This window comes from Equus asinus, chromosome 5 (genome assembly GCF_041296235.1).
Source record: "Equus asinus isolate D_3611 breed Donkey chromosome 5, EquAss-T2T_v2, whole genome shotgun sequence".
NCBI lineage: Eukaryota > Metazoa > Chordata > Mammalia > Perissodactyla > Equidae > Equus > Equus asinus.
In genome coordinates, this window is record NC_091794.1 from 94,771,087 (window position 1) to 94,788,589 (window position 17,503).

Sequence of the window (17,503 nt, forward strand, 5' to 3'; positions counted from 1 at the left end):
GGTGGCAGGGCTAGTCCAGGGCACAGAAACCCAGCTCAGTCACCCGGTGTCAACACAATGGAGAGAACACGGACAGCGGGGGAGACCTCAGGAAGCCTGCCCGGTAGCCAGAAGTCTGCACCTTCAAGACCATCTCCCACAGGTGATTTCTGTTCGGGGTTAACCCCAAGCTAAGTAATTGCGGTGAAGAGGAAATGAGAGACCAGTCTCTCGCGGAGGACACAACTGAGACGAGCAGATGCAAAGACAAGGCTTTCTAAAACCCTAAGCAAAGCACAAGACAGCACAGGCTGGCAACCGCCAGGTAAAAAGGCTTAAGTCATAGCAAGGAGCTGGCTGAGAGCCAGAGACCCGGGTTCGAATCTCGGCTCCACAAGTGGAGAGCTGGGTGACCCAGGGCAAGTGATTTCACTTTTCTGAAGAGTCCCTTTCCTCGTCTGTAAAATGGGAACAGTAACTCCTGGGCTGGTTTTGAGGCTGGTCAGAGACTCTGGCTTCTTTTGCCCCCTGGAGGGGACCCATCTGTGCACTTCCTGGACTGGATCTGGAGCCAGTCAGACCCGTGTTTGCGCCCTGGCTCTGACACTTGTTGCCTTGTGACCTTGGGCCCTTCTGAGCCTCAGATTCATCATCTGTAAGAGGGGGCTAAATACGACATGGCACCCAGCGCGCCTGCCCGGAGGAGGCCGCGGGGACAGAGGCTCCCCCTGTTCTTACAGACCCTCCCCCTGTGACCCTCAGGGCTGTGCCCAGTCGGCCTGTCCGAACCCCCCACGCCCACCCAGCTGGACATTGGTCTCACAGCGCACTGGAGGCCCCTGGGCAGCTTCGGGGCTGTGGCGGCCCAGAGGTTCTGCTGTGACCTTGTCGGGGTGCAGCCTGGACATCGGGATTTTACAGCTCCCCAAGTGATTTTTAACATGCTGACAAGGTTAAGAACCACCAGAACATTCTTCAAAGACTCAAACTTGCCAGAGGCCCAGGCTTTATCCAGGGCCAGGGACACTCCAGGCTCTTCACTGGGGAGATCAAATTCGGCAGCAGAGCTGAGTTCTCTCCCGTTCAATCAAGCGCTTTCCATAAGGCTCCCCGTTTGCTTAAATAATTCATGGCCATTCTTCCCTTGAAGCCTCAACTCCACTGTGCCCTAAGGGCAGGGAACCAGGCTGCCGTTAACTTTCTGTTTACTCTGAAAGGCACTGCAGAAAGGTCAGAGAGGGCCTTTCTGGGCAGCATACCTGCCACGGCTAAAAGCTAATCCTCTGACAGCAGATGCTGGCTGCGGTTTACGCTCAGCCCTAGAAGCGTGGAGTGGACGGGGCTGAGACTCAGACTGAGCTGGACCTGGAGTCCCAGCAGCTGCTTCACGACTGAGGTCTTGGTATCAGGGAGCTGGGCAAGGAAAACTCATCACTGAGCCCATAGTTTAAAGGGTCCAGAAGTGGCAGAGCTGGAGCTAGACTCTGGAGGCCTGTTTCACTGTGCTTCCTTCAAGTACTATCATTTCTGGCCAGATTCATGCGATCAGAGGGTAGTTAGAGATCACTCATCCATCCATCCACCCATCCTTCTTTCCATCCACCCAACTACCCACCCATCTATCCATCCACCCACCCATCCATCCATCCACCCACCCCTCTATCTACTCACCCATCTATCCATCCACCCACCCATCCATCCATCCACCCACCCCTCTATCTACTCACCCATCTATCCATCCACCCACCCATCCATCCATCCACCCACCCCTCTATCTACTCACCCATCTATCCATCCACCCACCCATCCATCCATCCACCCACCCCTCTATCTACTCACCCATCTATCCATCCACCCACCCATCCATCCATCCACCCACCCCTCTATCTACTCACCCATCTATCCATCCACCCACCCATCCATCCATCCACCCACCCCTCTATCTACTCACCCATCTATCCATCCACCCACCCATCCATCCATCCACCCACCCCTCTATCTACTCACCCATCTATCCATCCACCCACCCATCCATCCATCCACCCACCCCTCTATCTACTCACCCATCTATCCATCCACCCACCCATCCATCCATCCACCCACCCCTCTATCTACTCACCCATCTATCCATCCACCCACCCATCCATCCATCCACCCACCCCTCTATCTACTCACCCATCTATCCATCCACCCACCCATCCATCCATCCACCCACCCCTCTATCTACTCACCCATCTATCCATCCACCCACCCATCCATCTATCCATCCACCCACCCCTCTATCTACTCACCCATCTATCCATCCACCCACCCATCCATCCATTCACCCACCCCTCTATCTACTCACCCATCTATCCATCCACCCACCCATCCATCCATTCACCCACCCCTCTATCTACTCACCCATCTATCCATCCACCCACCCATCTATCTATCCATCCACCCACCTATCCACCAATCCACCCACGCATCTATCCTTCTCTCCCTCCATCCTTTCAGCATTCATGCATCTACTTGTTCATCAAATAGTTACTGTATGCCTCCAAAGTACCAGGCACTGTTTCAGGAGTGAGGCTATACAGTGAATGAATAAACAAGATCCTTGTTCCTGGGTAGCTCACATTCTGGGAAGATAGACAATAAACAAGTAAACAAAGATGTGCACATGATAATTTCAGATGCCAATGAAGGTGAGTAAGAGAATATGTCTGGGATATGTGACAGAGAGAGGTTGGGAAAGGCTAATTTCAGTGGCATTTGAGTTGACCAGTAAGTGAGACCTATCTATTTGCATGATATTCCAGCTAGAGGGACATCAAGTGCAAAAGCCCTGAGGTGGGAAGGAATCTGGTGTGTCTGAGGCAGGCTGGGGACCAGAGCTGAGAGGGCAAAGGGGAGCGAGTTCAGGGTGATTGACAGGCCTAGATCAGGTGGAACCTGGAGGGCAAAGGCGAGGAGTCTGGTTTATTCCAAGTGCTCAGAGGAGCCAGTGAGGGGAGGGACGTGCATTTCCAGCTGCTCTGGCTGCTGTGTGGAGAAGTGACTTGGAGGGAGGGCGGGGAAAGGCAAGGAGACCAGTTTAGAGGACATAAGGCAGTAGCTTAGACCAAGACGGCAGCAAAGTAGATCCAACCTGCTCAACTCACTTTATGGAGAAACTGAGGCCCGGAGACTGCCCAGTGCCTTTTTCTGAGTTGGGTTCAAAGGTATCTGTGGATGGGCTGAGGGGATTCCAGACCCCCTTCCCAAAAGCTCAGGCTACCCGATTCCCCCTTCTGTCCTAAAGTCTCCCCTCCCTTTGGAGGCACTCACCCCTTGTTCATTTCACACCCCATGGACAGACCAGCAGTGGTGATGGACAATGGGGATAACACTGTAGCTCCAGCTCTGCCAGTTCTGTGCTGTGTGGCTTTGAGCAAGTGCCTTCCCCTCTCTGGGCCTTGGTTTCCATCCACATGAAGAGGAGCAGAACTGGGTGCTCCCCTGAGGGAGGCCCCTCCCGGCTTAGATGTGCAAACTATGTCCCCTTTGGTTTGGCAGGAAGACGGCTGAGGGTCTTGCTTGGGCAGCCTCACTTGGGGGCTCCCAGCCCACCGTCTGGCTGCATTCTGGGCTCTGACACATCAACTGAGGCACAGACACGGTGGTTTCTGAATCAGACTGCCTGCGCTTCCCGTGAGACCTCGGACAAATGACTTCACCTCCTTGAGCTTGGGTTTTGCATCTGAAACATGAGGATGCTAACACAGCCCTAATTTCAAGGTGTTTGAGAAGAGTCACGAGACAGGGTGTGCAAAGTGACTGGCTGGGGAGGGGACGGTCTTGTTCTTCCAGCCAGCTCGCTGTGGGGGAGGGGTGAGCACCCCCCCGACCCCACCCCCCTCAGCACTCAGGGGCCTGGGTGAGAGCCAGTGGCCAATGACCAACGGCCTGTGAAGAACAAGGCTCTCATCTTACCTCCAAGGCTTCGTAGTACATGTCTTTGGCCTCCATATCTGTCTTGGCCGACATCAGCCAGGATTTGATCAAATATTCATAAAAACTGTCCCCGAGTCCTCCAACCGAGACGTGGTCTGTGAGGGGAAAGATGACAAGAACATTATCTCCATCTGTTGAGGCCGCCGGCGGGACTAACCGGGCGCCGTCTCGCCTGCCAGCCTCGGTGGCACCCCATGCTGTGCGCGGGCAGTGAGAGAGCATTTAATCAGCAGCCTCCAAGCCCGGAACAGGGGCCGAGAGAATGGCATGGCCCGCAACTCAGGGGACACCAGGGCCGTCCTGACGCGCGATCATCCCACACGAAAGCGCGCGGGCTCATCCGGCCACTATAAATCATGCCGCTTCAGCCGCGGAGGACGCAGGGCCTCCGGTTATTAACTGTAAATGAGTTGCATTTCTTTAAAAAGATAACGTGGTGGCAGGGAGTTCAGAGATTTTTATTACCCGGCGACAAACATGGTAATTAATGTGGGGCAGGTTCATAAAAGGCCACAGAAAGGAGGAAGGAGACGCTTAATTTAGTTGGACAAAGTACAGAGCTGCTCTGGAGAAACCGAGTTTAAATTTAGCAAATTGTGATACATGGAGATCAGTGGAGCCGGGAGAGGGAAAATCGCATCTGTGGACCCCTCTCTGCCCTGCTGGCATCTGCCTCGAGTGGCAGGACCTCCAGGTTGTGGCTGAATGAGGTGTCTGCACCCAGGGCTGTCCCAGGAGCAAGATGGGTCGACCAAGGAGCACTTAACCACAGAAGCAAGACACGAAAATACTTCACTCACACGCCTTAGAAATGAACAGTGGGGAAGCATAAGGCTCTCACTACAGGCACAAGAAAGGGCAAACTTCAGTGCCCTGTTAGGATTCACGTGCGCAGAGAGACAGCAAGGAACACGGCGAGTGGGTTAAGGCGGCAGGCTGGGGGGGAATGGGAAGAGTGTTTTCAGCTCCTCTGGGCAAAGAGCGGGTAGAAAGAGAGAAGAGAGGGAAAGCGGGTGGCAGGAAGAGAAGGAAACAGAGAATACAGCACCAGCCACCGCTGATCAAAGGTCCACTGTGGGCCAGGAGCTTCACTGGATAATTTACAACAATCTTCCCAAGAACCCTGCAAGGTAAGCACTGTGAACCCTGTCTCCCAAATGGGAAACAGAGAGCAGGCCGAATAGCCCGTCCAAGGCCACCAAGCCAGAGAGCCCTCACTTCCTCAGCTTTACAGTCAACCAGAGAATGCAAACAAAGATGCTCAAGGAAAGGAAGGACATGTGTGAAGAGAGAGGGACAAAAGTCAGAGGTAAAGATGGATGGGGACAGGGAAAGGGGGCGGGGGGGGCCCCCCCAGTAAACCAGTGCTTCCGGCCCTCCAGCCCCTCCACAAACAAATCCTGGCCTAGCAGGGGTTCAGGGACAGGACAAACACTTGCAAACACTGGAACAGACCTGAACGAGCAGCGGGTGGGAGGGGGTCAGTGTGGGCTGGACTTTGCCATGTGAAGAGGGAAGAGGGACCAGCATAGAGGACCCCCACTCCTACCCCCCAATCGTAGGTGGAGGACACGGCGTGGGCAAGTACAAAGGGAGGCACAGGGATGCGCCAAGCCCAGCATGTTGACGGGGTGTCCACGGCTGGAGCAGGAGGTCTGTGCAGAGCAGGGGTGGGGAGGCGGGGAGGCTGGAAGGCACACGGGGTCAGCCTCCGCTTAGAGCAACAGCTCAGAAGGGGGTTCATCATCTCCACTGGCCTGCCTCCTCTCAATGTTTTCTCCGCCACCCCAAACTGTCCTAGCCCCAGCCCTCCCATGCTTTTCCTCACCTCTGATGACCCCTCGCCTAGAATACCCTTCCCGCCTTGCCCGGCGAAGCCTTCCTCACTGCTATGCCTCAGCTCAGGCATCACCCACTCCAAGAAAGGCTCTCCTCAGTGTCTTCATAAACCTGCTCCCAGCCTCTCCACAGGCTGACCGTGAGGAGTGAGGGAGATAAGGCACACGCAACCTCTGGCCCAGTGAGCTTCAGGTGGGAAGCGCGCAGCAGGAGCCATCCTCCCACTGCTGGGTGCGTGCCTGGCCAGCAGCTGCTCTCAACACTGTGCCACAAGCATCTGTTGATGGGTCTGCCTCCCCTACCAGGCTGGGGCTCTGTGTGGGGAGGGACCACGTATGATTCACACCTTAGGCCCAGTACCTCTATGGCACATGGCAGATGCCCAGTAAGTCCTGATCGAATGAAAGGAAGGTAGGTTTGAGCTGTGCTTGGAAGGGCCTCGAATGCCAAGCCGAAGAGTTTGGACTTCATCATGTGATTGCAGAGAGAGAGTATGTGTGTGTGTGTGTGTGTGTGTGTGACATGGCAGAGGGCTTCACCTGGCAGGGGTGTGCACAAGCGGGAGCCAGGTCACCAGGAGTCGCATGGGCGTTTGAGAACACGACAGACTCTTGGGGATATGTGTATAGTCTGTGTCTCAGGGGGCTTCAAATGAAGTGGTCAATTTTCATCTGGAGGCCCCACTGCTTCCTAGTAAGCATGTGTGCAGTATCTTCCCAGCACCATGGGGTACACTGGGAGAAGTGCAGGGGTGGGAATTAGCAGACGTGGATCTGCCATTAGCTCGGGGCAAGCCATTTTCCAGTCTGGGCCTCAGTCTCCTTATCTGTGAAATGCCAAAGCAGAGCGTGAGTTGGTGTCCATGAGCCCTAGAGCAGAGTGGGGTTCCTCTGCTTCCTGACTGCGTCAACACTCTCATCACACTTGGCAGCAGGAGGTGGTCGCCCTACAAGCCTGGGAATCAGCAGGCAAGAGAGCAGCGTGACGCTGGGGGAGGCTGCCCGGCTGGCACTGACAGGAAAGCACACTCCTATACCCACCGGGGAGAATCTGGATTTGCCACTTCCCTCCCACTGGGGAAAATGTGGGATTCAGGCAGTGGACAAGGACAAGCCACTCCAGGGCCCAAGCTGAAGGGCTGGCAGCTGTCTGAGCTCTAAGTGTCTCTGCTGGGGTCGGTTGCATCTGCTCTTGGTGCCAGCAGGAGCCTGAGGGACTTATCCTGGCTTTGAAGTCCTAGTGGCTGGAGGGTCTCGGCCTCCCCCGTCTCCCTGAAGCTCAGCTCCCAGCAGGAGAGGGGAGCAGGCGAGAATAGAGGCCTGGGACGGGGCTGCGGCCCAATTCCTCAATCGCCTCTCTAAACTGCCATTTCTGTGGTTGCAAATGAACTAAACAGAGGATTTAAAGGAAGAAAAGAACGTGAACACACTTAGCTTATGCAAGTTGGGAACGTTATCATCTGCTGGAAAAATACACAATCACCAAAAAACACAATAGAAACCACAGAAAACCTGAGATGACCCAGGCGCCAAAGCCAGGGGAGGAGGCGGGCGGGCACCCAGATGAGCAGGACTTTGTAACCTTCCCTCTGCTCTTTAGCAGGCCTCGGCTTCATATTTTATTAATACAAAACAATTTTCCAGACGTGAGTGCCTTTGCCCAGCCCCGCGACCCTGGCGCAGCCTGAAAAGAAAATAATGCTTCTCCGAGGGGGCTCCCCTATAATTTGCCAAGGTGGCTGTTCAGGCTGGGAAGCCACACCCCTCTCCTTTTTATGGGTTTTGCTGCATTGTCCTGGAGCCACGAAGGCCGGCAGCGGCGTAGTTTATCTCATCCTCAGTCAGGCCTTGCAATTAAAAGCAGTAACAGTTATTGAACTGTCTCCATCGTGGCCATAATCTGTAATTCAAACCTTTGTTTTCTCCTGGCACTTTTGGGTTTTGCGGTGTGTTTTGGTTAAAAATACTTTGCATTTCTATAAGTGGTTTTTGCAGGAGGACCCGTGGGAGTGAGGTCATCACCTGTGAAAATTCCTGGGTCGAACTTTTTGGGCTTCCTAGACCCTCGGATCAGAGGGGCTCGGGGTGGGAAAGACGGGCTCGCAGTTTCTTTCAGTGTCCCTGCGGCCGGCCAGGCTCTGCTTGCATTCTTTTAGTGATGGGCACCATTACCTTTCGGGACAGACAGATCACCTTCAGAAGGTGAACTGAAATCTGCTTGCTGCAGCTTCTGACCGTGCCTCCATGCCCTGCGCGGTCCCCAAAGAACACATCTGGAGCTCTCCTCCTATCTTATAGGAGGGGAAAGCAAGACTTAGAGATGCCGCAAATCCCCCAGTCAGGCAGTAATTAGACTCATGTCTACTATGCCCCTGAGCCCTTGCTGATGCCATAACAACCAGGGCCAGAGGCAGGGGAAGGGAGAGGGGGCCTTGTTTGGGCAGACGCAGTGGAGGTGGGGGCTCTGGGAAGCTATTGGGGAGCCCCTAGAGGCAGGGCCCATGGTGGCAGCAGTGCCACCAGTTAGCACTGTGACCACATGACCAGGGCCTTGGTCAGGAGGGCAAGGCGGAGCCCGGGCTTCTCGACAGGGGTGCAATCCCAGCAGCCTGGGAGACTTTTCAACACTGAGCATCCCCCTGACCTCATTCTGTTTCAGAGGGTGGAGCTGGGGGCTGGGAATGAGGCTCCGCCGTTGACCCACAACAGTCTGGTTGAGAAACAAGCCTCAGAACAGAGAACAGCAGGAAATCCTGGGACCGATTCTTGTAGGCGTGAGATACCAGCGGTGAACTCATGATGTTTATATTGCTATATAGTTAGGCTCTGCTGAATTTTTTTTTAATTAAATTTGGAGGTGGGTTACCAGATTAGAGGGGCTGGGAGAGGAAGCACGGCCTTTCTTAGAGCCACTTCTGGAGCAGGCAGTTCTCTATGGAATAGTCCTGCAGGTGCGGTGGACAATGAAGGAGGGTTCAGTGGGCAGCAGAAGAGACGGAAGGCTGAAGCTCTGATAGGAGGCTGGAGACGGCTAGTGTGCGGGGGATGCTCGGGGCAGGGCCTTCCTAGACAGCAGCCATCACATCCATCCCAACGGCAATGACAACAGTAATGAAACCGCCCACGAAGCCTGGCAGGGTAGGTGGTGTCCAGGAGCACTGAGCGAACGCCATGCTAGTATGCGGCTCTGATAAACGCATCACTCCCCTCGCGGCCCAGGTGCCTAGCACAGGCCAGAGCCGGGAGCTGGGCAGGAATCAGCTCAAGGAGGGGCAGCGGGGTCTCTATACTCACGTTGCATCCAGTTTCCGCTCACTGGGCTGAGGAAGTTGGGGTAGAGGCCAAAGGGCTTGTCGATCTTCTTGAGGACCTTCCGGATGTTCTTGACCTGTCGAGAGATAGACACCAGGTGCACCTTCACTTTCCCGAAGAAGCCAGCCGGCTCCCAGCCCACCGAGGATGGAGGCAGCTGGTTCAGATGCAGAGGAAACCATTCCCATGAGGCAGAAGGGGGAGCTGCAGGACCGACAGCAGGCTCCACCTCAGAGCTGGGGGCCGGCCTTGCCCTTGGGCACACGCGGGGCATCTCAGGGTTTTAACAACTACATCCACTACAACAGCTGTTACCATTTCCTCCGAGCCACACCCGTTTGACACACTATCTCCAACCCTCAGAACAGCCGTCACAGTTTATTATGTCGGTTTAACTGACAAGAAACCCAAGTCTCAGAGAAGTTCAGTGACTTGCCCATGGTCACCGGTTGTAAGTGGCAGACCAGGACACGAGTAGGTGTCTGATCACAGGAGCAGCCTCTGGGTCCAACATGGATCAGGGTGGGGACCGTGCAGCAGAGGCCGCCCCAGCTGGAGCAAGAAGAAGCTGGACCTGCAACCTTTAGGGCTGCGAACAGCGAGAAGCGGGATTCAGGAAGGCTCTCTCCCTGGGTCTGCTGTCCGGCAGTAAATGAATCCTGCCGGTACAGAATCCGCTGGAGAGAAAGGCCCTGGGGCCAGCGCTCAAGCGGGCTCGCAGGTTTCCCCACAGGCGAGGAGCACGGAGAGTAGCCCTTAGCTGTCAGACCCTGCTTTCCAGGGCACAGACTTTGCTTTGCATCACATTTCAGATCCATTTATGTTAATGGAGTCCATTATGGGGGACAGAAACAGGCTTGCACCTGACTTATTCTTGACGGTCCTGGTGGTGAGCAGGCAAGAGGCTAAATTTGCTCCCTGGGAGGGTGCGGGCACTTCAGAATTTGGGCCAATTTGTTGACTGCCAATAATCGCCTCTGTGGGAGGCATGATTAGAAGATGAAAATAGCCTGAGAATGTAAATGTAGAGAGAGACAGAGAAACAGACAGGCGTATGCACTCTGGAGAAAAAGCCGGAAGCCTGCTGTACCAATCTGGGCTTCAGAGTCAGAAAGTCCTGGGCTTGAATCCCAGCTGGATGACCCAGGACAAGTCACTCGGCCTCTCTGAGCCTCAGTTTCCTCCTCTGTGAAATAGGGATAACAGGAAGACCACTGCCTAGGTTGCTGGGTGGGACAGAGATACCCTAAGGTCCTCAGCACATGGAAGGTGCTCAGGCAGTGGTAGGTGGTATCTCCAGACCAGCCAGGGACTGCAGGGAGCTCCTCGTCCCACTCCATTCTTCCTAGAGGAGTTTTGCTCAAGAGCAATGGAAACAGGGAGGCTGGGGGGAGGAAGGGCTTGGAGGTGGGAAAAAGGACCAGAAAATAAGGCCCGCTGGGAAGTGGGATTAAACTTCTTCCACAAGCTTTCAAGGTGGAGTGTCACAGACAGGCAGAGTCCCTCTCCATCTAAGGAAGAGCTTCTGCGGGAGGTCTGATAACATGACGGGCTGACTAAGGGCAGTAGTGAGCCTCAGGGCAGAGGAAGTCACCAAGGTGTTAGAAAGCTCTTCTTGGGGCTGGCCTGGCGGCGTAGTGGTTAAGTTTGCAAGCTCAGCTTTGGCGGCCTGGGGTTTGCGGGTTCGGATCCTGGGGGGAACCTGCACCGCCTGTCAAGTCACGCTGTACTGGCATCCCACAAACAACACTGAGGAAGACTGGCAATAGATGTTAGCTTAGGGACAGTCTTCCTCTCTAAAAAAAAGGAAAATCTAGTATAAATAGAAAAACTAGTATAAAACAAACAAAAATTTTTTAAAAAACCTCTTGATCTTCTCAAGAACGCTCAGGTGGATTCCCACAATGAGCAATGCAGCAACTGAAATCTAGGCTCCAGCTCGCATTGGCAGTGGTCTAAACCTGGTGTGAAAAAGCACATGGGTGCTTGTTGAAAATGCAGATTCCCGGGCCCAGGGTGAAGTCCAGAAAGTTGTTTCTTCCAGGCAGTGAGGCGATGATCTGAGGCTAATTAGCTGACACAAGCCTGGGAGCCACCGGGTAAGGTGTGACTCCACGACCTGCCAGCTCCCTTGGCATTTAAGAGGCTAACGTTCGAGGAAGAGAAGGCTTTGGGAGCGGGGCCTCCAAAGGTTCTTCTGGGAGGGCAGGGCTTCATCTCCCCAGGCAAGACTCCGGAAGGGACAACAGCCGACGGAGCCTGAGGGCCATCTGAGGGTGGGGTGTGTACATGTCCCTTCTCTGGGCTTAGGGTTAGACCCACGGAGACACTTCCAGACAGTGGGACTGCCAAGGGCTGTGACACTGAGACGCTGCTCCTTCTGGAGGGCTTCGCAGAGGGGCAGGAGCGGGCAGCTGTCAGGACACCGGCCTGGATGCCAGCTCTCTGCACCCCTGCAGCCTCAGCCAGCCCGGGAACAACTGAGAAGGCACAGACCTGTGCCTCTGCTGTGGAGTGCAATCGCTTTGCAGCCTGCTGACAACGTGAGCCAGACAGGCATCTGGGAGGAACGGGCAGGCAGATCTCACATGAAGAAGTTAAATGTCTCTGGAAAGGGGACTTCTGCACCAGGTGGCCAATTCCTGCCAATGCGAGCTGGAGCCTAGATTTCAGTTGCTGCACTTTCTCCAGATGCCACGTATGTGTGGTTGTCACCGAGCTGACGCACACACCAGTGCGAAGCTTCTTGCTGGCAGCTTCCTCTCCTCCCTGCCCTCTGCAGAATCCTGGTTACTCCCTGTGCTCAGTCCCTGCCACCTGTACACAAGTAGCTCCTTGCTGTGTTAGCAGTGGCTGGAGGCCCTCTGCGTTCCCCACCCACCCCCCTGCTGCCCCGTGATCCCTTTCCCCTTCCTGGGCTGAGCGCTCAGCCTTCTGCTCTCCAACAGGGGAAGAGAGGAGCCAGCTGGGGAGGGAGCAGGAGAAGACTTGCCTTTTCTGCGAAGACCGGGTTGCCAGAGAGCTCAGTGAGGTGCAAGAACTCCAGGTGCAGGGATCCGAACTCGGCCAGGATGCTGCTGCTCCCCGCCATGGCCCAGCCCCAGCTCCTGTTGGAGCCGCTGAAAAGACAGAAGCAGCCACTGTCACCCCCCCACCACCCCAGCCAGGCCGGCTCCCCTGCTGAGAGGAACAGGGACTGCTGGTGGGGGAGCACCTACTATGTGCCAGGCTCCGTCCCAGGAGCCTTCGCCTATCATCTCAGTTCACCCTCCCCGGGCGTCAGGGCTATGAACAGCCCCGTTTTACTGATGAGGACACTGAGGTCCGTGAGACGAAGGGACCTGCTGAAGGTGATCTGAACGCAGCCTGTCTGACTTGCAATATTCTTCGTTTCTACTGTCAAGCAGCCCCTGCCAGACTCGTGGGCTCGAGGACAGTAGCAGAACTGCCTCGGTGGCCAAGACCTGGCATACGCGCCATGTTAAGTTTACAGGTGATCTCAGTGAGGCCGTCGGATCCCACAGATCACTTGATTTCCATCCTCGGGCTGAAGGCCACCTGGCTGCTCGTGTGGAGGGTACCGGCTAGGGTTGAATGGGGGTGGAAGAGAAGCAGGGGCCCCACTTGGCCCTTCCTCTCTCTCGAACTCTCAGTGCTTCCCGAGGACACAGACTGGCCCCTGCCTGGAATTTTGTGGCACCCACACCTGCAGGGCAGGTGGCCCTGGTACGCCCACACCTGGAGGTCCTGGATCCGGGGAAGCCCCATGTCAGGAATAAAGCAGCAGGGCTCTTGGAGCAAAGGCTCCTCGCCCATTAACCACCCGCTTCTCACGGGCACCTCAGATAGTCAATGACGTACTATTACTAGCATGGCCCCGAGACCTCGGTGGAGAAGGATGTCAAACATGACCTCCACGTGCTGAGCACCTCCGAGGAGGAAGAGAGCAGTGGCAGGGCCTCTGCCAGTGCTCCCAGCTGCCCCTTTTACAGGTGAGGAAAACAAGGCACGGGACACGGACGTCACCCGACCGAGATCACACAGGAAGTAGCACAGCTGGGACCCCACCGCTGGTCTGACCCAGAGCTTGTCCTAGCCACCTTGCGGGCTGCCTCACTTTTAATTACAGAACAATCAGGAAAGACACTGCCTTCCCAGGCGCTTTCACTTAAAATCTCCCGGGACCTGCAGCCAAAAGGCGCGGGTTCGAATTTGCTAGCTGAGCAGCCTTGAGCAAACCATTTCATCCTGTGACGCAGAGTGTCTGCATCCGTCACACTGGGTCACGATAATACTGTCCCGTCTCCAGAATGGGGGTGGCCTTGGACAAGCTGCTTCCTCTCCCTGTGCCTTAGTTTCTGCATATGTATAGTGATGATCTTTCCTGTGGGACCTTTAGGACCACCAGGGGGACAGGGGTCAACCTCGCTCTGCAGGGAGGTTGTGGAGGAGAGGGGGTGAAAACAGCCAGGTGGAGTGAGCTCCCCCTACTTGTAGGGCCTCCGAGGTGCAGTTAGTGTGGGCTGCGCTGAGGGACTGGCTCTGCAAGGGCCTCCCGGGAGCCCCTCGACTTCCCTGCTGCAAAGGCTCTCGCTCCCCAGGAACTGCCCCTGTCTGTCCCTCTGTCTTCCAGGAACAGGACCCAGGAAGGCAGGTGTGGGTGGGGGAGGTCATGGCATGCCACCTGAGGGGCACTGCCTTTTCCGGTGTGGGCTGGGGCTCCCCTGAGGCTGCCATTCTCCTCTCTAAACTCTGTTGTCCAACCTGGATGTGGTTTCCAGGGAAGTCAGGAAACTCATCAGTCTCCCAGCTTCCGGAAATAAATGGAGGACTCGAGTGTTAGGATCTTTTGGAGCAGGTGACCTCAATAAACGTGGAGCCGATCACTGGCCCCTTCTTCCTGTCTCCACTTTCTGGGTATTTCCCTGACCTGGGGCAAGTAGGGAGGGATGGGTTTGCACAGAGAAGGGAAACGGGGTTTCCGGATAATAAATAAAACAGCTTGCATTTATTGAGGCACCACAGATGCCAGACTCTCGGGCAAGCTGTTTGCATCTCGACTTCATTTACAGCCCACAAGGTAAAGTATCATTAATCCCAAAGTGCGAAGGAGGAAACTGAGGCTCAGAGAGTCAAGAGAGTTCTTGAAGGTCAGAGCCTGTAGAAGTTTGAGGCGGGATTCACTTCCCTAAGGGGTCTCCCACTCCAACGGCCGGACATCCACCCAGAGGGAAGGGGGCGCGGTACCCGCTCTCTCCCTCTTCCCCCTAGGCCAAGCAAGACTCCTCTCTCCAGCCTGCGATCTCAGTGGGAGCGGTGGGTACCCGCAGAGGGTTTCCTGAATAACCGATGCTTCCTGCCCTCGCAGAGAAATTCAAGGTAAAAAAAACCACCGGCCACCCAGTCATCTTGTGTTCTCATCTTTCCCCACAAGCCTCTCCTTCCTCCCTCCCTACACTCACCCTCCCAAGTGGACTCCTGTGGTGGAGCCACCCAGCAGACAGGCGGAGCCAGCGCTGGGCAGAGGCGGCCAGTGGCCGGGCCCTCCCTCTCTCCTGCCTGGCTTCAAATGCTGGCTCCTCCAGTTCCCAGCTAGGTGACCTTGGGCAGGTAGGTTAATTTCTCTAGAGCTCAGTTTCCTCATCCATTAAATGACAGTACCCACACCTCACAGGGTTATTGTGAGGTATAACTTATGTGTGTAATTCCTGTCAATTTTATCCTTATGTAATTACGCACATGTAAATTGTGTTGTTAGAGTTGAGTTCCTGATATGTACCAGAGAGCTGTGGTTTCTTATTTTATCTTCACATTCAACTTCAGAGGTAGATACCATGATCCTTATTTCATAGGTGAGGATACTCAGGCTCAGAGAGGGGGAGACACTTTTCCAAGGTCACACAGAAAGTGATAGAGCCAGTAGAGCTGAATCTAAATCCAAATCTTAGGTACTTTGTGCTGCAAATGCATCTGTTCTGGGCAGCATCCAGAGACTAGGAGGCCTTCTGACCAGCCCTCTGAGGCAATTGGCTAATGGAAGCTCTGCCCTCTGCTTCCCTCCCAGGCTTTTAAGCCTGCAAGTGGGCCTGGAGCCTGTGTTCTCCCTCCTTGGTGAGAGGGGCTGCTCCACAATGCCGCTTCCCTACCCGGCTAGAAGCTGTGTGTGTGCCTGTGTGTGCACTCATGTGTACAGTGTAATCATCACCTTTGGAACCAGGCAGACCTGGATTCTAATTCTAACTTTGCTGCTGTGTGACTTTGGGTAAGTTACCTCACCTCTCTGAGCCTCAGTTTCTTTGCTGGTAAAATGGGGTCCATGTGGTTGTGAGGTTGAAGAGAGAATCCATGTCACATGCTCACATCATGCCTGGCACACAGTGAACGCTCAATAAACATTCACAATTATTAAGATGTGTATATCTGTGTGTGGCAGGGGCACACATACGTAAATGCACATTTGTGTGTGACAGCGTGCATGTATGCATACACACAAGAGTGCGTGTGACAAAGGTGAGCTTGTGTATCTGAGCCTTTATGATTTGAATGGGTGGCAGCAGAGTGTGCATGCGTGTGTGAGGCTGTGTGTGAGCGAGCGAGAGACTGAGTCAGCTGCAGAGGTCCTTGGACTGGCCACTGCCACTCTCCCGGACAGTCCAGTGTCCCTGCAGCTCCCAGGTCATGGCTGTCCCCGCCTCTGCCTCCCCGGCCAGGCTGCACAGACACACCTCCTCAGGGGGGAGGAGCAGTCACACCCCCTCGGGGCCCACCGCCTCTCAGGGCTCTCCTCCCTTGGCTGTTCTCGGGCTGGGCCTAGTTATCTACTCCTGCTGCTGGCACCCACGTCTCGCCCTTCTCCTCAGAGCTGCCCCAGCCAGCCCCGCCCAGAGCAGGGACTGCAGTGTGTGCCCCAGCTCCCACCAGCAGGCCCTCTCAAAGGGCACACTCAGCGCCACGTGGGCCACATCCATCCCTGACGTTCTCCCTGGTGGAACACGGAGGCATTTTTAGCAGCAGACTCTCTTATCTAGAAAACGAAAGGGAGGTGCTGCCGGGAAATATGCACATACACACATATACAGCACCAGCAGAACGCAAACAGCCTAAAAATAAGCGCACTTTATTAACCAGAAACGTCAGCATCAGGTCCGGGCTCTGAGGGGCATGGGTAAGGCAGACAGGCCAGGCTGCGGTTTGTAGGGTCTGAGGTAGGGGACAGGGCCACGCACAAGGGATGGAGGGATGCCTCAGCTAAGGTCCTATCCCAGACCCTGGGCGGCGAGGCCTGAGACGCTGCATCTGGGAGAGGGAGCCAGAAAGCGTGTTTGCATCTTGGCTCCCCGACAGCTGGCTGTGTCTCTGCAGGATCAGTGTTTGTGGGAGAGGAACCTGAGAAGAGATCCAAGTGTCCAGCTCTGGGGAAGCAACCCTGGCACTGGGAACAGGATTCGATTGGCCCTGAGGGCCCCTCCGTGGCCCATGGTGCAATTTGAGTGAGGTCACACCCCAGGAATGCTTCTGGACCACAGAGACAGTAGGCGAAGATGCCGAGCAGGGCTAGTCCCCTCCTCAAGGCCCAGGGCAGGCTAATGAGGCAACTGAGGCCGACCTTAAGCGTGGGACTTTCCCAGCACAGAGAGGGCACCGTGGGCACTCCGCCAGAGCCCAGGGCCCCTGTGTTCCTCCAGCATCATCCTCCTCCCAGGCAGCTGGCAGAAGCTACTGCTGGACTGAGAGCCCTGAGATAAGAAATCAGTTCAGGGGATGGAGGCGGGGAGTCCAGCGCAATGGAAATATTACAGCCCTTCTCCCAGGCCCGGGGTTGTAGAAAGGCCTGAGGATGGCCCCACAGAGCTCCCTGAGGATGCCCCAGAGGGTTCCCTGGGGCCTTCTGCAGTGTCTCCCAGGGGTCTGCTTCATGAGGGAGGGAGGGACTCAGGTGTTCAGAGCAGAGCTTTCGATCTGTAACAAAACGGTTTAAATCTTGGCCCCATTACCCATTGTCTATAAGACCTCGGGCGGTTTCTCCATCTCTCTCTGAGACTCCCTGTGAATAATGGGGGTAATATAAGCACCTGCCCTCAGAGGCTGGCTGTGAGTATGTCTGGCGAGGGTACGAACGGAAACCCTCAGCACAATGCCAGGCATGGAGCAGTTGCTCACTAAACGGTAGGAACAGGGTCGTTACTATTCATCTTTCATCCTGCACACAGCACCTAGCACAAATATTTGTCAAAGGAATGAGCAAGAACTGGACACGGCTCCTGCCCTTGAGGAGCTCCCAGGCGGTGGGGGAACGTGGAGGGGAGTGCACCGAGGCCACATGGAAGAAGATGAAGTGCCCAGAGGCCAGGAGAGGCTAAGAGGCTTCTGCTTAATGGCGAAGGTAGCCTTGGAGC

At 55.3% G+C, this 17,503-nt stretch overlaps 1 protein-coding gene across 1 annotated transcript in view; it reads right to left on the reverse strand.

Moving 5' to 3' along the window:
- The window catches only part of MAN1C1 (mannosidase alpha class 1C member 1), a 133,566-nt gene that overhangs the window by 8,121 nt on the left and 107,942 nt on the right, over positions 1–17,503 (reverse strand). The window contains exons 6-8 of the mRNA XM_014855023.3: positions 12,100–12,226; positions 9,090–9,183; positions 3,937–4,052 (exon numbers count right to left, since the gene is read on the reverse strand). Of these exons, the coding sequence (XP_014710509.1) occupies positions 3,937–4,052; positions 9,090–9,183; positions 12,100–12,226 (337 nt within the window). The remainder of the gene's footprint in view (positions 1–3,936; positions 4,053–9,089; positions 9,184–12,099; positions 12,227–17,503) is intronic.